This window comes from Suillus fuscotomentosus, assembly GCF_016647785.1.
Source record: "Suillus fuscotomentosus strain FC203 chromosome Unknown F5891scaffold_85, whole genome shotgun sequence".
In the NCBI taxonomy this organism is placed as follows: Eukaryota; Fungi; Basidiomycota; class Agaricomycetes; order Boletales; family Suillaceae; genus Suillus; species Suillus fuscotomentosus.
This window is the reverse complement of record NW_024539597.1, coordinates 90,655-110,902: the sequence shown is the minus strand read 5'-3', so window position 1 is coordinate 110,902 and position 20,248 is coordinate 90,655. Positions and strand designations below refer to the sequence as shown.

At 47.3% G+C, this 20,248-nt stretch overlaps 4 protein-coding genes across 4 annotated transcripts; all 4 read left to right on the top strand.

Moving 5' to 3' along the window:
• Window positions 1-5,744: 5,744 nt before the first annotated feature.
• On the top strand, window positions 5,745-6,986 carry F5891DRAFT_1131062 (uncharacterized protein; the record flags this gene model as incomplete). The annotated part of the gene is made up of 4 exons (XM_041364617.1): window positions 5,745-5,999; window positions 6,056-6,234; window positions 6,279-6,477; window positions 6,681-6,986. The coding sequence occupies 4 exons, from the start codon at window positions 5,745-5,747 to the stop codon at window positions 6,984-6,986; spliced, it is 939 nt and encodes a 312-aa protein (XP_041219663.1).
• Window positions 6,987-7,205: 219 nt separating this feature from the next.
• On the top strand, window positions 7,206-8,456 carry F5891DRAFT_1195639 (uncharacterized protein; the record flags this gene model as incomplete). Its single annotated transcript, XM_041368163.1, has 3 exons — window positions 7,206-7,236; window positions 7,289-8,125; window positions 8,182-8,456. The coding sequence occupies 3 exons, from the start codon at window positions 7,206-7,208 to the stop codon at window positions 8,454-8,456; spliced, it is 1,143 nt and encodes a 380-aa protein (XP_041219662.1).
• A 171-nt stretch (window positions 8,457-8,627) lies between these two features.
• F5891DRAFT_1195638 (uncharacterized protein) lies at window positions 8,628-9,442 on the top strand (the record flags this gene model as incomplete). The annotated part of the gene is made up of 3 exons (XM_041368162.1): window positions 8,628-8,843; window positions 8,898-9,194; window positions 9,242-9,442. 3 exons carry the CDS (start codon window positions 8,628-8,630, stop codon window positions 9,440-9,442), a joined length of 714 nt encoding a protein of 237 aa, XP_041219661.1.
• Window positions 9,443-16,951: 7,509 nt separating this feature from the next.
• Window positions 16,952-18,481, top strand: F5891DRAFT_985325 (uncharacterized protein; the record flags this gene model as incomplete). Its single annotated transcript, XM_041377577.1, has 6 exons — window positions 16,952-17,375; window positions 17,493-17,565; window positions 17,880-18,011; window positions 18,241-18,278; window positions 18,310-18,368; window positions 18,398-18,481. The coding sequence occupies 6 exons, from the start codon at window positions 16,952-16,954 to the stop codon at window positions 18,479-18,481; spliced, it is 810 nt and encodes a 269-aa protein (XP_041219660.1).
• Window positions 18,482-20,248: the final 1,767 nt, after the last annotated feature.

The following is a 20,248-nucleotide window of genomic DNA, read 5'->3' as shown; positions in this document are numbered from 1 at the left end:
CTGAGACTGTGGTTGATGCATCCTGTGTCTTCTGGAAGTTGTGTTGGTGGAATGACCTGTTCTTGCCATAGTGAATCAGAATGCAGAAATGGCTAAGGATTTGCAAGGTGGAAGTATTAATGAATTGTGCAAAGTTGAACTTTGAGCAAAGCCTAATGATAGGTTAATCGGTCCATATTGGACCCTAAGCCATTAATGGAAATGAATTTGTAATGAGCCAACAGGACTGCACCACATCATATTGCAATAACAATTCATTACACCTGAGCTGATGCCTTGCTTGCAACATTAATAAACAAGATGAAGATAGGTAGATGCACCCCAGTCCAAAAATCTCACAGGGTGGAAGCAAGGGGCAGCAAAGGTAGGAAGACTTGGGTCAAGGTCCCACTTGCAAGCACGAGGCGACATGCCTACAGGTCCATGTCTAACTCTCCCCCAGAATCACCAACAATTCAGCCTGTTGAGGCACCACCTCCTTGGAAAGACTTTCCTGACAATACTTACGAGCAGGACCAAGGCTCATTTTCAAGAATACAGAGTCAAAATGACTACCTCAGGCAATGGCTGCCAAGGCAGGAATCATATCTACATCACCTCCTCGATCGAGAAGCTCCACCCGAAGACAGGAGATGCATCATCTGCCAACAGGATGGGGTGTACAAATGTCAAGTATTGCACGGGCTGTTGCAGGAGTCAACATCGTAGCAATCCTTTCCACTGGATCAGTCAATGGAATGGGCGATTCTTCGAGTGGAGTTGTCTAGCTCATGTGGGACTCATTAGCGGTCCTCAAAGTTAAAATCGTAGAAATTTCAAGAGGTAAGAAATTTGCGACTTGCCGATAATTAGAACTCCGACGATGACAAATCAAGCTCATATCTTACCACTGCCCATCATCATCATACCTTACCGTGACCATCATATTGATAATGTTCTGCAACGACATCGGAAGATGCCTCGAGAATTGGATCGCAAAAAACTACTTCGTAGTCTGAAGCAAATGACAAATGACCTTATGGTCGCGCGATACATGGAGTTGATTGAATTTATGGTGGATCAGCTCCTCGAGGAGGGCTCTGACAATAGCTCTGATAAGGGATCGGATGGTGATAGTGGGTCAGATGTCAGCATACGGACCGCATCGCCAACATGGCCGGAGTCCCCGACGTCATCCATCATATCCACGTTGTCCATCAGCTCTCTAGTAACCTCACTTTTGACAGCGTATTCTGATGTCCTATCACTCGATATCCTGGTGTAGAGACTTGTGCGTCTCATAGTCTGATATGACAGTTTTCACTAGGGAGTACATAGCACGAACTTGTAGCATCACTCTGTGCACTACCCGCAGCTATCTCTATATGAGGCGCAGCTTTCCCGCGTGTCACGATGTATACACATGCGTGCATTCCTGCACTTGAGCGCCCTATAGCGCCAGCCATCCAGAAGTGTCCATCCACTGTCCACCAAGCCCTCTAGTGCATATATTTCCATTTCTTTTATTAGCATATCATTCCACCTTTATTTTTATCATGGTTTCTCACCCATATATATCTTTACATACCTACTCGGTAGCGCTTCGGCTCCGCATGACCGCGCTTAGGCGCGCTATATAAGCGCCAGCAGTACATACTATTACTTACTTACTTTTCCTACTTTTCACCCACTTTTACCTTACTTTACTTTACCTAGTACTTACTACCTAGAAAGTCACAGTAGAAACCTATTCTTTTACACCTCACATCTCTCTTCTCTTACCTTGCATCATATTATCACTTAAGCTTAATTTTCCGCATACGCACACGCGCTTTCCTGCGCTTCGCGCTAATACGCGCATGTGTTCCCGCGCCTTGCGCGCACCTGCGCTTTCTTGCGCTTCACTGAAGCGCGTACCTCTAGATCTTTGCTGCACTTGCTTCCCCTTTAGGGTCGAACGCACTTGTCTCCTCAAGTAACACAGACTAGGCAACGCTCAACCTACAACATTTTTAGATACAGTCTGGAGCCTCATTTGTTCCTCACAGTATTGTTGTTTCTACACCGGACATGTGCGATCAAGTGTTTACGCACTTTATTGATGTGATCAGGGCACTGCATGATGAAGTGGAGAAGTGTCGGGTACTTGACGTGCGTCCATCTCTGACTCGCGCACCGCAGTTACACCTGCTGCAAGAATGGACGCTGCTCTCACCTGAAAAGTTTCGCCGCAAGCTTCGCGTTGATGCAGAGGTATTCAACAAACTCACGACGTTAATCCAAGCCCACCCCATTTTCCATAATAACTTGAATAATCCACAACTTCCTGTCGCCGTCCAGCTCGCGATCTTTCTCAATGGTGTCGGCCATTATGGCAATGCTGCAATTACCGAAGACATATCCGATTGGGCTGGAGTGTCCGTAGGGACCATCTACAACTGCTACAAGCAAGTCATGATCGCGATCTTGCAACTGCATGATCGTGCCATACATTTTGATCTGCTCGATCGTGAGGACCAAATTGAGCGAGAGCGGGCAAAAGCGTATGTGGAGCAGAAGACATGTCATGAGTGGCGCGGCGGTTTCCTTTGTGTAGATGGGACTCCGTCCCCTCTACACGAGAAGCCCGGTTGGCACGGCGAAGGGTTCTTTGACAAGAACTCTGACTACTCTCTAACAGCCCAGGTAAGTATCTACTATCGGCTCAGTGTGCAGTGCAGCGACTTACAATCCAAAAGGTTGTCATATTCCCTAATAATCTGCGTATCATTGACTACGTCATTGGCATACCTGGGAGTCTTCACGACTCGAACATATTTGCACGAATGAGGGTCTCCTGGCATCCGGAGTCATTTTTTGGTGCAGGAGAGTGGTTGTGGGCGGACTTGGCGTATGCTGCGCGAATTTGGTGTGTGCCACCGTACAAACAGCCAGCGGGAGGGTCTTTGACGGCCGAGCAAAGGACATTCAATTATGACCTGTCAACAGTGAGCATCAGTACTAATATACTTTCGTTGTCCTCACCCAGTGTCTAGGTCTGTGTTCGTTCAGAGCACTTCTTCGGCTCTATCAAGGGCTGGTTCCAATCACTGCGGGAGCTTCACATCCCAATCCAAAGCCAGAAGGACCTCGACTACACGAACATGTGGATCCGTTCGTGCTTCATTCTGCACAACTTAATTGTTGAAATTGAGGAAACAGAAAACCGCGAAGACTCAAACATATGCTTCTATCAGCAAACTCGGAGATTGAGGCGAGCTGATGGTGACAGAGGAGAGGATGATCAGCAACAGGGTGGCGCAGTAGGTGATCAGACTTACATTGGAACTGTGGGGCAGGATTTTCGTAACACATTAAAGATGCGGTTGCTTTCGTCGTTGGAGCGAAGGTAGTTAGTATTATATTAAATGTACTTGTACCTATACATATTCCTTTTGGCTCGCAAGGTCACGCTTGAGATTTTCTTGAGAAAGGAGTGTTTTAGTGAGCTCTAGGAGGAGTCAGTAGCGCTTGAGATTTTCTCAAGAAAGGAGTGTTTTAGTGAGCTCTAGGAGGGGTCAGTAGCGCTTGAGATTTTCTTGAGAAAGGAGTGTTTTGGCGAGATCTAGGAGGGGTCAGTTGTGCTTGAGATTTTCTCGAGAAAGGAGCGTTTTGGCGAGCTCTAGGAGAGGTCAGTTGTGCTTGAGATTTGCTCGAGAAAGGAGCGTTTTAGTGAGCTCTCTGAGTTGGCACCATCGAGTACCACATGGAATGCATTTCCTGAAAACCTGTTACGTCACAACATAGTGCAAACCTACTTAGTTTTGATCAAGACTGCGCTCCAAAGCAATACGACGAATTCAAGCCTCCTCCTCCTCCCGACATGCATGAGATAGCTCAATCTCAATTCTTGCAAATTCCATCTGTTGAGTCATCCTCTCCTGCTGGTGCTGATGATCTTGGTCAGATAGACGCATCACATGCTCCCGCTCATCACGAGCCCAAATTTCGGTCTCAAGTTTCATGCGTTTATAGTGTTCGTGCTCCACACAATCCTCACGTTTGCTGTTAAGGTGCGTCATTAGGGAATCTGTTGTCTGAGACATCCTATCTGCAGCGGCAGAGGTCTGATCGAGAGTGCTGCCACCAGGGCGTTTGCGTGATGAAGAGGGGGGGCGACTAGATTGAGGCGAAGCACTCTGAGTAGGTGCACGTGCACAAGACTGCTTTGTAGAAAGAGAGGGTGAACTTGCACTGACTTCCTTTGAGTGAGTTGACACGAAGAGACTGCAGCACTCAGCTAGCACCAATGTCCGAATCTTCCGAGTCAATGGGTGTGGATTAAGGGCCAGCTGATGACTCCTTGAAATCAGAAAAGAAAGGTGAATTGTGGGTGGTGCTTTGATTGGGTACCGGTGAGTGCTCAGGAGAGTTCAGCGATATCATGCTGTGTGTGTTGGAAGTTGTGATGGGAGGAGGTTGGGGTCGTTGGTACCAGTGTGGTAATGGAGCGAGTGAGAATGAGTTGGGCGTGTCGCTAGGACCATGGTCCAAAAATAACAGCGGGGATGGTGCTGACAACGGTGATTTGAATGACTCCATGGAGGGGGGCTGGTCAACCATCATATCATCTGGCGCATCTATAATGCCAGCATCACCTGTAGTATGAGCGCTGATCTCAACTATTTCTCCGTCCTCGGCATCCTCATCTGTGTGAGTGTTGTTGTTGCCTGCGGCCGGTGCTTGTGGTTGCTTTGAGATAGTGAAATGTTCTAATGCAGCAGACGCAAAATCTTGCCCTGTATCCGCCGTAGAGAAGGTGTAATTGAAAGCTGGGTTTGTGCGCCACCAGCCATGAAGCTCAGGCCACCAGGGAAATTTTTTGAGCTTTGTATCTAACAGAGATACGATTAAGACATGTGCAGTTCAACAGCAGCTAAAACTTACCAATCAACGACTTCATCGTTGGATACTCTTGCAGCTCTGCATACGCCTTTCCGGCTCCTGACTGCTTGAGCTCCTTGTTGAACTCGTTATATTTTTTCTTGAGCCTAAAACATCTGATCAGTGATTCTAGTGGGAGGAGGGACAATGCAGGAATGGGATACATACGTGCTGAGATGAGTTGAAACTGGTTTGATAAATGCCTTTGGGTCCTCCTTGAAAAGTCATTGGACCTCCGGATCCTCGTCATTTGAAAATACGGCTTGTGCGACCTGTGAATAAAAGGTATCTCTCGAAGTTCCGCTCTGTTTCTTCTTCCGACCTTGCTCCTTCGCATCCTTTGCAGAATTGGAGAACAGCTTGATGCGTGCATCTTTATTTTCCTTGCACTAGGCAAGGAGACGTTCCATACGAGCGCTATGAACCCCCTCCCAATAATTAGTGCATTTCTTCCCAGTGTCTGTACTGGCGGACACACCTGCTTGAACTCCACCACCTTGACCTCTCTGTCCAGAGCGTGACATGATTCAGGGTGTTTATTATGACAATGATTGATGATCAGATTGAATCTTTGGCACCGTCAATGCCAGTAATGACGATGTCGAGTGACAGGGCAGGGCAGAGTTTGAACATGCCGTACCAGCAATGCAAAATATTGCTGTGAATTTTTTTCTACGTTTGACTTTGAGAACCGTTATTATATACCTTGGCCATGATGGCAAACAATGTCCGGCGGTCACCGATCGGTGGAATTTGTTTGAAGAAGATAAACCCAAAGACCTGCTCGAGCCTGAAGATCTGCCATTTGTGTCCGGACCTGAGTTCCAGCCAAAGGAAACACCATGGTCATTGTCGACAAGTCCAGAGTTCATCGCCTGGAGGTTCGATGCTGTGAATGTCCGAATGCCATGAGTCCGGACATTCAAATGTTTCAACACAGATTTTTCCCTGCATCTTTTAACAGGCCAAAGACTGTGTTCACCTTCAGAGTGCTCAATGATTTTCTACTGGACAGCCTTGAATGCGGCACCTCGGCGATGAACTATTACAGCAAGCTCCGGCGAATGACCTCCAGCATGTTTCCACACCTTGTTCCGGTAATGCCTTACCCTCATCATCTACTGGACATCATATTGACAAAGCACATTGCAAGGACCAATACAGAGAGCTCATGAGGGTCGCTCGACAGTGGAGGCAGTTGAAGACAATGAAATGGCATGGCTTTGGCCATCATTCTGATAACACGAGCACAGGAGAACTTGCATTATTTTGCCTGGCATGTCCTCAGCCTGGGATTAATGTGCTGTTGTCAGAGGATGAATCTCTTGATGAGTGAGTCCTATTCTCAACCTATGTGGCCTTCATAATAATACTAGGGATCCAAGCTGGAAATACACCCGGTCATTTGTGATGGATGGAAATTTCAAAGCCGAACATCTGCATCCCATTAAGCCATTCAATGAAGTTTGGCTGTCCGATGGGCTTGGATTCATGGTAGGAAAGGACAGGTATAAAATGCATCTGGCAGAGGCTGCTGACACAGTGGAAAAATCAAGCTGCAACAATCACCGGGCAGTAAATCAAGCTAATGCTGCTCGGCACAAGCTGGAGTCCACCGGTATTGGGGGAGTTGCCTGTGCCAGACACGGTTGCTTTGTCCCTCACTGCATGGCAGATTTTCAGAAAGGCGAAAGGCAAGCCACATCCACCATTCCCCATTCACGAGTTAACCATGGGTCACTTGCAGACCAATGAACATGGACTACGCCCTTTGCGAGGCTTCCCGGCACAACATGGAAGGCATCACCAGGGCTGTCACCTTCTATGATATTAATTGTCAATACAACAAACACTTTCGGGTTCGGGTGGATCGAAGTCGATTTCTAGAAATGGCACCACAACTAACCATCATTCCTGGAATTGGGTTATGGCACGTTCATGGCCATCAGGACAGCTACTATGTCCGATATGCTTCTAACTTTATTGAAGGCATTGGTCGGATCGATGGAGAGATCATGGAGACACTATGGGCACAGCTCAATCTGATCTCCCCTGCTGCTCGGGGAATGTCATCTCCCCACTGAAAGGAATGCCTTGATTATCAGATGAATGACTCCAATTTCTGCAAGATGATTCACATGAAAAGGACTCTATGCTGGAAATACAAACTGGCTAGGAATGGTATCTTAGAAAGTGGAAAGGCATTCAATAGACTCAATGAAGCAGCACTCTCACATTTGAAGACAGAATGGTTAGCCAGGGAGAGGATAGCTCAGTCAAGCAGATTGAATGATCCTTCAGCCATGGATGAATATGAGATCAATATCAAAAAGGGTATGTTGAGTTCCATTGTCTCCATCAAGGTCTGAATTAATATTGCACTCAGCACCTCGCAAAAAGGAGATTGAGCTTAGATTGTTAGAGGAGGGTAAAGCCTGCAATGCAGCACCCTCTCGCAGATCTGTGGCAACATGGATATCAACAGGGTTAGCAATTGAAGAGGCTCAGATTGCATTGCTCATTGAGGTCCAAAGGATCGGAAGAAGATCCACCAAGACACAGAGATTAGACATCGCCCGTCAACGAGATCGGCTCCAAGGCCAGATAGATGGATTTGCTCGGTCTGCTCTAACACATCTCAGGGAGGGATTTGATGCAGATGATAAACCTGAGGACTTGGAAATAGACATTCTAGATGATCTTGATGATGACCCGGTGGATTTCACAGAGACATCTCATACATGGACAAACTCTCCCGAGCTCACTGTAATCCCATTGCCATCAAACCTGGGGGTTGATAGATGCAGACGATGCATGGCAGGGGATCTGATTCCCCTGGAGATGTCGCTTCGTGAAGGGCAGGCCAATGATGCCCTTCACAATCTCCGCATTTACCTTTGCAACAAGGCCATCCTGTTCCAAACAACCGTTAGGCAGGCCAAATCCCAGGCCCTGAAAACTCGAGCTTGGTCCCAGGTGACGTCGGTGCAGCAGGCAGTCTCCCTCCATGCCAGCATATATACAAAGACAAGGAAGCAAATAATGAAACTTGAGCCGGGGCAAGACCAGCTTCAGAAATACAAACCCCTGCTTCACGAGCAACTCAAAATCAGCACTGCAGTGGGTGACCCAAATGCCCAAGGTCAACGAAATGAATCTTTGGCTTGGTTTTGGTCTGTTGAAGTTGACCTCGGGGGTCCTGATCAATCGTGGAATGAGGAATGTGAGTTCCTGCTTGCATGTCATATCCCACGGTTACCTGACTGGACCCATGCCAAGTTTACCGAGTCCATTTGCTGAGGGCAAAGGCGCTACGGGATCGATGGAGGGAGGAAATGCTATTGGTTAAATTGGAGATGGATTGGACATATAAGTTCTTTTTGTGGAAAACAACCCAATGGGGCGAGCACATGCAGGAATCATTGGAGAAACAACTTCCGGGTCACGGATGCGACGCCGGAAGGCAATCCCAAATGTATTCATTGCTGGCACAGAATGCGCAGGCAGCTTTTCAAGACCTACAAAATGTGTTGATAGAGGCTGGAGATGAATGAACATTGTTTTCTCATGAAGTCCCTTTTTCCATATACATAATTGAGGCCCGGGAATTGTCCGGGTCAGCCCATGTCGAAGTTTGAATTTTGTATCCATCCATCAGTGATTGTTATCTTCACATCTTCACCATCTTTCACTTGTATTGCCAGCACCATAGTCCTGTATTAGCCATGTCTGCATCTCATGCATCCACTTCTGGCACTCTGAATGCTGGAAGCCATTACCGACCCCTGAAGCTGAGCCTTGCAACTATTTCCTGCACATTGGCAATGGCTGGATCTCGCGTCCGTGCATGCATCTCTCAATATCGGATGGAAGCTGCCAACAATGGTCTATCTTCTGACCGGATCAAGTATTTTAAAGCTGGGCTGCAATGGGAGATGAATGTATGTCACCACTGCCCTGATGACTTTGTTGGTCAATGCTAAAAATTTGAGCAGACTTTTGTCACACCACTCCTGCAGTACTCCACTTCACAGAATATCGTGTTGGTTCTTCCGGTCCCTGTCGCTTATATCCTTAAGTTGTATCCCATGCTAACCTGGAACACGGTTCCAGACGACATCTTTTCATTCCACCTCCTTTCATTTCATGATGAGCCAATTGCAGGACATCTGTCCCGGATTGTGTTCGCATATACATGTCCATGGTGGATGGGAAACACCACAATCCCTGATCAACCATGGCAGTGGGATGAAATAATGGCTTCCTGCATCTCTCACTACCAGTATTGTGCGGTAAGATGTTAGCTGAATTACCTTGATTGATGACTTATCTGTTTCAGCTTAATGTTGAGGATGATGCTTTGGTTCTTCCAGAGAAGTTGAAAAACACTTCGACTCCACCACTCATGGGACTGAGGTTCATCAAAGAACACATGGAAGCATTGATGGAGGAGCAAGATCAGGGCATCAAAGCCAAGATGGGAGAGGTGAAGATGTACACTGACATGTTAGAGAAATTGAGGAAAGGCAAAGGAGTGTAGTCCCATTCAGTCTTCATTGTATACAAGATGTAAAATATTCTATGCATTCAAAAATCTCACATCCGAGTCCCGGAAGCCCAGGTCCCAAGTCCTGAATTTTGGAGGTCAGGGTTCGGCGACCCAGAGCTCGGCAACTGTGTTGGGTGTCAGGGTATCCGGGGCATTGGAGATAGCATGTGTCAGTATTTTGCGTTTTATGGTTCATGTTGGGTGAATATGGAATCGGGAATTAGGGACTCGGTATTCAGAACAGTGTCAAGTCCCAGGTCACGAGCTCCGAGTCCTGAGTGCCGAGCCCTGGGTCCCGAGTCCCGAATTTTGGAGGTCGGGGTTCAGCGACCCGGAGCTTGGAAACTGTGTTGGGTGTCAGGGTACTCGGAGCATTGGAGATAGCATTTGTCAGTATTTTGAGTTTCATGGTTCATGTTTCGTGATTATGGAATCAGGCGTCAGGGACTCGGTATTGAGAACAGTGTTGAGTCCCATGTCACAAGCTCCGAGTCCCGAGTCCCGGAAGCCCAGGTCCCAAGTTTCGAAGTTTGGAGGTCAGGGTTCGGTGACCTGGAGCTCGGCAACTGCTGGGTGTGGGTTTCGGGACTCAGGACTCGGAGCTCATGACCTGGGACTCAACACTGTTCTCAATACCGAGTCCCTGATGCCTGATTCCATAATCACGAAACATGAACCATGAAACTCAAAATACTGACAAATGCTATCTCCAATGCTCCGAGTACCCTGACACCCAACACAGTTTCCAAGCTCCGGGTCGCTGAACCCCGACCTCCAAAATTCGGGACTCGGGACCCAGGGCTCGGCACTCAGGACTCGGAGCTCGTGACCTGGGACTTGACACTGTTCTGAATACCGAGTCCCTAATTCCCGATTCCATATTCACCCAACATGAACCATAAAACGCAAAATACTGACACATGCTATCTCCAATGCCCCGGATACCCTGACACCCAACACAGTTGCCGAGCTCTGGGTCGCCGAACCCCGACCTCCAAAATTCGGGACTCGGGACCCGGGGCTCAGCACTCAGCACTCGGAGCTTGTGACCTGGGACAGCTCTGGGTCGCCGAACCCCGACCTCTGAAATTCGGGACTCAGGACCTGGGCTTCCGGGACTCGGTATTCAGAACAGTGTCGAGTCCGGAGTCCACAATGTCGGGGTTCAGGGTTTTGTCAAATGTGTATGGCAATAACAAATGTTAATTCGAGCGTATTTATACATCTTCCCCCAGTCTCAAATATCACGTGCTGAGGTCCGGGTGTCGGGACTCAGTACCCCGGCACTCAGGACTCCCATATGTCAAGTCCTGAGTTCCAATTATCGAATACCGAGGCTTGCATGCAAATTATTCAGTCCCACATATCACTTTGAAAATGCTCAAAATTGAGTATTGAGGTCCGGATAACAATTGGTACATGGTATTCATTTGTTAGAATGTATATATGTCACAATGCTTGCTCTTTGTTTGATCTTTCACATGCTGTATGGACCATCCACACTAGCCTATCCACATGATGGAACACCAGCGTAAATGTGAACAGCATCCCTCATATACCATGCTCAAGCAGTCCGATCCCCTTCCACATCATAAACTCCATGTCTCACAATCCTTCTGGAAAACGCAATCATACAGCTGGAATTGTACTTGAACTCCAGCTGAAGGTTTGGCATTGTCATCCGAGCATTAGAATAGTTCCCCATGGTGGTGAGAATGTCGAAGCATTCAGCAATGGACATGTGGTCTCGATGATGGGGGGTTTCCCGATTGGAAATGACGGAGAGGGTGTTAAACACGGATGCCCAGTACTGCAGGGCCTCCAGCATCTGTGGCAGATCCTTGCTTACTGCTATATTTCCAAGGTTTGACAAGGTTCTCAACCCTGCCCAGTACTGCTCAGGATGCATGACTCTGAGTGCCGTGGACGCGATGGCTGCTGGCCTTGCAATGGCTTTGAGGATATTCTCGCAGGAAGGTCCCTTCAATGATGCAGATACCTCCGGATCGGACACATTCTTTGGGATTGGTAAGTATGACTGCCGGAATCACCATCCCATCAGATCCTACCTCGTGTCCCTGCGCATCATTAGTGAAAATTTCAAATTAAGTGCGCGAAGAAAAGACTCACAAAGGATGTCAACCTCGAACGGAAAACTCGGAGAAGATTTCCTCTGCATCCCGAAGCTCGCCACTGACGGCGAGAATTGGATGATGTACAAAGAGCGACTTCAATGGTCCATTGATGCTTGCGGGCTACTCAGCCATTTGGATGGCACTGAGACGAAGCCTATAGACCCCAAGACGCTGCCTAACAGAGGAGCGTCATGGGTACCTGCTACTCCGGATGAAGTGAAAGAAGTTAGTACATACAAAACAGAGTTTAAGGAATGGCGCACCGGCCAAGCCATAATGAAGCAGCAGATCGCGGGAATGATCCCCGATTCTCTATTCATACAAATCAAAAATCTCGACATGGCTAAAGACATCTTTACGCACCTTGCGAGTCTCTTCGAGCAGCACTCGCACGTAGTGTCTGTGGAGCTATTGCGAAAGCTCCAAGACCAGAAGTGCGCTGAAAAGGAAACATCAGAGAGCATTTTGACAAACTATGCACCATCAAGGAGCAGCTGTCCTTGTTGGGCCATGCGCCAACAGACGAAAGCTTTGCAGCCATCATCATGAGCTTACTCCCGGCATCCTACGATCCCCATTTATCCGCATTAATGGCTTCCACCAAAGTATCAAGCATGAAACTTACCGCGGACGTGCTAATGTCAACAGTCGTTGATGAGTACGACTGAAGAGCTTCGAAGACGAAGCAAAAGGGCCCGTCAGCAGATGACGCGGCATATAACGCAAATATGAACCGAACAACTCGTAAGATAAAGGGGAATTGCCACAACTGCGGCAAGTATGGCCACATGCAGCATGATTGTCGTGGACCTGGGGGAGGAGGATCAGCCGGAGGAAAAGGCAAAGACAGGTCCGACGCCAAGGGGAAACGAGCCGAAACGGCTGCCAGCGCCAAAGACAAGGCAAATGACGACGAGCCTGAAGGTGTTTGGTTAGTGCATGAAACTGCAGGAACAGACGAACAAACCTCGCTCACATACTCGATGCTAACAAGCTCGAGTCATAGCCAAGAACAGTGGATTGAACTGTTCGACTCCGGCGCATCACGACATATGTCATCGTACTGCGACCTGTTCCAGGATTTCGTCAACATCGCCCCAAAACCAATCACAACTGCTGACAAACATACCTTCCAGGCAACCGGCAAAGGCAACGTCATGATCCTGTTGCCAAACGGAAGCTCCAGTACACACATCTTGCTGAAAGATGTCCTATACACACCTAAGATGGGCGTGACTCTTGTGTCAATCAGCCGACTTACGCAGCCGGATACGCCACATGATTCTGGGAGAGCTCCTGCAAGATATTCAATGATAAAAAGAAGCTGTTGGGAGAGATTCCAGTGAATAAGGGCTTATATAGCGTCAAACGACCAAAGACACCATACGCTGGAGCAGCAGCTGCAAAGGAAAAACTCACCATGCAGGAACTACAAGCCAGGCTAGGGCACATGGCGCCAAGCACCATCGCGCAAATGATCCCCAAAGAAGCGATCACTGGAATAAGTCTTGATGCGGCCGAAAAGACGATGGACGGTTGTGAATCCTGCGAGTATGCAAAAGCTGCTCGGAAGCCCATTGGCAAAGTCCACGAGCCCGCGCACCGCGAAAACTTCGGTGACAAAGTCCATACGGACTTATGGGGACCTTCTCCAGTAAGAACTCCTGGCCATAAAGAATACTTTGCGTCATTTACAGATGATCACACACGATTCACTCACCTGTACCTGCTAAGGACCAAAGATGAGACATTCGACGCGTACAAGAAATTCGAAGCCTGGGTGAGTATGCAGCTCGACACGAAGATCAAGTGTCTGCACTCAGACCGTGGTGGAGAATTCACTAGTGAGGAGTTCACACATTACCTAAGTAGCAAAGGGACAGAACGCAAACTCACCGTGCACGATACGCCGGAGCATAACGGAGTTGCTGAGCGCCTTAACCGAACCATCGTGGAAAGAGCTCGTGCATTGCTGCACGCCAGTGGACTGCCCAAATTCCTGTGGGGGGAGGCAATTATGCACGTAACGTGGTTGAAAAACCGAACCGTCACCCGTGCGCTAGGTAATAAAACACCTTATGAAGCATTATTTAACAAAAAGCCCAACCTGGAGAACTTACCTGTCTGGGGGAGTCGCGTCAAGGTTCACACCACGGACGGCTCCAAACTGGACATGCGCACGATAGAAGGACGATGGGTGGGTTATGACCCGCAGAGCAACGGGCATCGAGTGTATCTGCCCGACACCAGGCGCATAGCTGTCGAACACAGTGTCAGATTCGACACTGCAGAGGTCAGAATACATCTAGAAGGACCTGAGAGAGGGGGACACCACATGGTATGAATCGATGATGTCGGTTCAACAACCCCACCAACAGTTAGCCACACGGCACGAATCGATGATGTTGGTTCGAAACTCACCGGCAAGCCATCAGCCCCAAACCCCGTTCCATCTTCTCCTACAGACCACCTAGGCCCTCAATTCGAAAACGCAACATTACCGCACCGATCTGGACGAGTAAGAGTCGAGTCAGCATATATCAAGAGCCTGCGCGAAGGCGCAGGCACCACGGACAGAAAAAGCAGCGACCTACCTCATGGGATGCAGCCCACCCCAGAAGAATCCAATTTGGCGGCCGAACTCGGACTGGAGGGGGAGAATGGAGAGATAGACGAGGATGATGAAGAGGTCTTCGCCATGGTGGCAGGAGTCGCTGAAGTAGCGAGTAGCGACCCAACGACGGTCAAGGAAGCCTGCAACAGAATGGATTGGCCTAAATGGGAAAACACAATCAACAAGGAACTCACCTCCCTAGAAGAAGCACGGACTTGGTCAATCATCGAGAAGCCTGAAGGTGCAAATATAGTAGGGTGCAAATGGGTGTTCCGGATCAAGCGGAACGCAGACGGGGAAATTGACAAGTACAAAGCCCGGCTAGTGGCTAAAGGTTATTCCCAGGTATACGGTGTAGACTATTATGACACTTACACACCTGTCGCACGCCTCACATCTCTCCGTACCATCCTCGCCATCGCCGCACGAAATGACTGGAATATCAATGTCTTCGACTTCCACAGTGCCTTCCTCAACGGTAAGCTGGACGAGGATGAAATTATTTATATGGAGCTCCCACCTGGTTTAAACATCGACAAGAAGTTCAAGCACCCTGTCGCGCTGTTGCACGTTGCGCTCTACGGGTCGAAGCAAGGAGCTTTAAAGTGGTATCAGGAGTTGTGTCGGCTGATGAAGAGCTTAGGGATGACGCGTGCAGAGTTGGACTGGGGGATATTCTTTAAGCACATAGGCACGGACATCCTCATTCTCGCGTCTCACGTTGACGATTGCACTATCACCAGCAGCAACTCCTCTCTCATCACTCAATTCAAGAAGCAGGTTGCTGCATGCTTCAAGCTCACGGACTTAGGTCCAGTCGCATCCCTGCTCGGCATGAAGGTGACGCGTGACCGTGTCGCACACACCATCTCATTCTCGCATGAGACCTACATCGAAGCTATACTCACCAAATACAACTTCATAGACTTGAAGCCGTGCTCCATCCCAACGGACCCCAACCTCCCACTTTCGCACTCGCAGTCTCCTACAACCCCTACTGAGTCCGCACGGATGAAGAATGTGCCCTATCGTGAAGCTGTCGGCTCGCTCATGCACCTCGCTGTTGGTACACGCCCCGACATTGCCTTCGCAGTATCTACCATAGCCCAATTTGGGGCAAATCCTGGCATGCCCCACTGGGACGCTGTCAAAAAGATCTATCGCTACCTTATAGGTACAAAGACCCTCGCACTCACTTTCGGCGGCCGCAGACAAGGCCTGGAAGGTTTCACTGATGCTGACGGCGCGTCACAAGAACACAGACACACCGTATCCAGCTACGCATTCTTGTTGGATGGTGGAGCGGTCTCTTGGGCGTCGAAGAAGCAAGAGTTGGTAACTCTTTCCATGACGGAGGCAGAATACGTCGCGGCAACGCACGCTGCAAAGGAGGCCATCTGGCTTCGGCGCTTCGTCAGTGAAGTCTTTTGCCCGCTTACCAGCCCTACCACCTTACATTGTGACAACCAATCCACCATCACGCTTGCTCAGTCCGGAGCGTTTCACGCTCGGACTAAGCACATTGATATATGATACCATTTCATATGTTTTTGCGTGGACAAAAGTTCTATTTCAATTGTTTATTGTCCTATGGACGACATGATTGCTGATACACTTACAAAAGCTCTTCCTAGTTTAAAGGTTAAACACTTTGCCTCCGCCCTCGGACTTCGCTCAGTTTGAGGGGGAGTGTTGGATTATCAAACCTTCGTCATGGACACTCGGTACCGGTAGCTTACCTCGTACCTATATATTCTCATTCATTCCTGTGCCTCGTACTATCCTCAGTTGACTTTGTACGTCGCTGAGGTTAGTACCATCTAGTATTCAGTATCTACTTAACTAACAACACGTGTAGCTATCTGCTACAGGTATACCAATATGATTAGTTGACTTCGTACGTCGCTGAGCTATCTGCTACAGCTTCCGGCGAGCTTCTGATGAAACAGCAATGTTTCCAGTAGAGAATACAGCGGTTATCGAAGTATAGAACTTTGCGTAGTATGACTAGCGAAGTCCGTCGAAAGACTTAAGGATTTCAATAGCAAAATGGCAGCAGTGAGACCAAACGATCATTCCAAATGAACAAAGATCGATTGCGAAGTACTAAAAATCCAGAAGTGACAACTACTAACTATGACTCGAAGCAAGGGAAGTGAAGTGAAGTCTGAGTATCTAGCGAGCCAGAATATATTCTACGACGTGAAAGTCCGGAATCTGCGTAGGCGAGAAATGTAGCGAGATAAGACATCTGAAATGTAATAAGACTCAAGGCGAGTCGCTATGAAGATATACTTGTAATAATGCATGAGCAGCATATCTATATGTATTAGCAAGGGTTTTCAACATATGTGCCCCTAGACATCATCAATAACAGATAATCAAATGAAAATGCACCAGTGAAGTCAAATGGACAAGGACAGGACATGGTATGGAGGATTGGAAAAGCTGAAAAAGGCCTCGGAAATGGACGGACGACTCGGACAAGCACGCGGAGCTATTGGAAGACTGGAAGTGTGTCGGGGAGTGTAATATGTGATTTCGACCCTATACGTGTCCAGCGCCGACCCAAGTGTTACAACTTGTATTCAACACCAAGGCAATGAAAACCTGCAGCAAGCTGTAGACTGGCACATGCAGACCCTCACTTCATTCCATCCATCTTCACAGACATCATTGGTGACCATTCCTTCCAGCACTGTCATATCTGAAAGCTATTTCTATGAAGAATTGAATGCAACTACTCTCACCATGACTTGTTCAAAAGCTAAAAGTACTGCACCTGATAGCTCAGACACAGGACAATCTCAAGAGAAGCTTGAGGAACCTATTAGTACCTCATCAAATGTCTGTGCCCAAGAGCAAACTTGCTTCATCAAAATCTCGCCTCCTGAAACATCCCTTGATGTTCCCAATAATACTCCCACATTCACTTTCAAGCCCAAAGCAGCCATTTCAGATGCAGTGTCGCATATCCATCAGAACATGCTCAATACCACTATTCTAAACATCATCATCACCAACCTCCCCACAAAACATCCAGACCTCCACAAAAATGCCATAGAACACTGCCACATACATCAAGTTGCCACTTCATCACCTGTCACTCTTGCTATCACTGTTATTACTCCTCCACCTTATCCAAGCATGCCTATACTCTCAGCAGCCATATTGTGTATGTCATTCTCTGTTTCAATTCAGCCACCTGCAGTCTCATACATTACCACTACCTCCCTCATAGAACTGTCATTACAAGTAGCCTTCGACTGCAGCCCTACTCAATGACTTTTAGCTTACAAGAAGGTCACTGATTTAGCCAAGTCTATCATAACAACATCAGCAGCACATATACTGTCTTGCAACAAGTCAGCTCTCGCAGAGGAGAAGGATAAGAAAGGATGAGTTTGTGATGACTATTTTCCACTGTTTTTTCCCTTAAATTCAACAGCTTCACATCCAAGTTCAAGTTTGTGGCCTTGGCCCGCTTTGTCTCATCCCTTACCACCCTTGTTCCCCAACTTCTCTTGACATCACCCAATACCCCAATATCAAAAACCTTGCCAGTACTGTCATAGATGAAGATTACTTGAAGTTAGATGTGATTTCTGTTTTTCTTGACTCCTTCTTTGACCATTTCAAATACAATATGATGTTCATTAACACCATTGCAATATCATAGCCATCACACAACCATAGCCATCACTAAGTCATTGACCACAATTATATGCCCTCATAAGTCTCCAAATCCCCCCATGCTACTAGTGTCACAGCTCGGCTCCGACTCGGCTTTTACTGGCTACACCTGTAGTTTGTAAGTCAAACCACGTTGTCCAGCTTGGTTTGACTTGCTAGCTGCTACAAGCCATTTATCCAGAAATATCAACTCAAGCCAGTTTAAGCTAGCTTCGGTTGACTTCAGTCACATGAAATTTGGACAACATTCTTTCCATGTCATGTGTGGTGTGCATGTTGTATCTGTCACTGTAATTATTAGTCCTATTACATAGCATGAATAAGACTCCAATTCATATTGATGGTAGATTTATGCTGGAAGATGTGTTGGGATCAGGTTCATATGGTATGTTCATATGATGTTGGTTTATACTCAGGTTCTCAACATATATCACTAGCTGTCGTGTACCACGCACATAACTTCCTCAATGATGATGTCAGTTGCTATTAAACTTGGTTTGGCAGGGAGTCAAAATATCATGCTTTGGCCCTCGACCTCCTTGGGCCATCGCTGCACAATCTATTCCTCACATGCAACCAAAAATTTAGCCTTCACACTATTGTGAACTTGGGAGAACAGCTGGTACTTTGGTTCAAATTTGTTGTGGACCACTGCAGATACTAATATATTTTTCAGCTGTCACATCTCGAGTATATTCATTCACATGACTATGTTCATGGTGATATTAAACTGCAGAACATTCTCATGGACAATTCGAGGCAAACTACCTATATCATTGATTTCGGTATTGTGAAGAGGTATTGGAACACTGCAACCAAATCTCACATTCCGTTTCGCTGAGGTCGACATCTCACAGGTACCCCCATGTTTGCATCAATCAACAATCACTTGGGATTGGAGCTAGGTCACCGTATGATCTTGAATCACTGTCTTATATGTTGATTTATTTTTTGTGTGGCTCCCTTCTATGGCTAAATAGTGTTGATGAGAACCTTTTCAGCTTCTCGATACTCAAGTGGAAAGTAGATACCACTATCGCTGATTTATGTGATGAAATTCCTGCTGCATTCACCACTATTCTCATCTATTCATATTCTCTCTCTCATTCTCTGAGGATCCAGATTATGACCATCTCCATTCTTTGCTTCATGATCTTTGCACTGCAGGGCCTGCACCAGTTCCATGCTCCCTGGAATTTGATTGTCCCATCATGCCTTCTCCTCAATATTCTTGAGCTTCAGGATCGGTACCCCTATGTCTGCTGAAGACCATGCCTCTTCGTAGATCAACTTGTGTGTAAGTAGTTTCATTTATCCTTACACAACCGAACTCACAAACTCATTGTCTGCAAGGTTACATCCACGCAATAATACCCTGATGCATGCAACCACTCCCACCTTGTGTCGGATAAAGAAACGAGTTGAATAGTCTGGTATTTAATTTTCTTTTTGTGGCACTATGCCTGCACATGTTTGTGATGTTGTCTGATAGAACTACATATGTGTATATATATAGTACATGGTCTGTGCATATGCTGTGTAATTCCCAAGTATCAATTCTCATGATGCCCATATCACAATATGTACTATCCCACAACCACGATGCTCCAATCTGCCCTTTCAACACTGTTTGTGATGATCACCTCAATTTTATCCATTGAAGTCAAATGTTCGCTTTTTGATCAGGGAATGTCAATTACGACTGTACTTTCTATGTGATCAGCTGTCTTTCCCACTCCTCAGTCTACATTCAAGAACCAAACATTATGATCTGGCCAATACAGCAGGGACATAGCACCAGGAGTTGTAATGCTATTGAGAGTCACTAATCAAAATGTATGTACATGTTTTAATTGTTGTGTTTCGATCTTTCAACGCTAAGGTTCAGGTGATTCCATACCATTGTGCACATCAGTATTTTCCTGGGTCTTCCCAGGACAAGGGTATATATTATCTAGACAGGTATGTTTCTCATTACATCTCCAGCACTGTTATTGCTTAACATGTGTGGCCGTCATTGAAAAACCCTCATATCCTCCAGGTTGAAGCCATTCCTGCTGCTTCTGCACCTATGCCTGTCACTCCTGCTCCTGCACCTTCACTCTTGCTCCTGCACCTGTCGCTCCTCCTGCTCCTGCTCCTGTGCCTGTCGCACCTGCTGCTGCTGCAATTGCCACTACCCTTCATTACCTAGGAGACAATGACAGCCTCCTCGGAGATATAGGCAGGACGATGCAGTTACTCATCCAGACGATGGTGAGTGGATCGACATCAATAATGTCAGTGGCAGTGAAGACGACAATGACCCTCCTAAAATCATAGCCAATTTGCACACACACCAATGCCCACTACAGA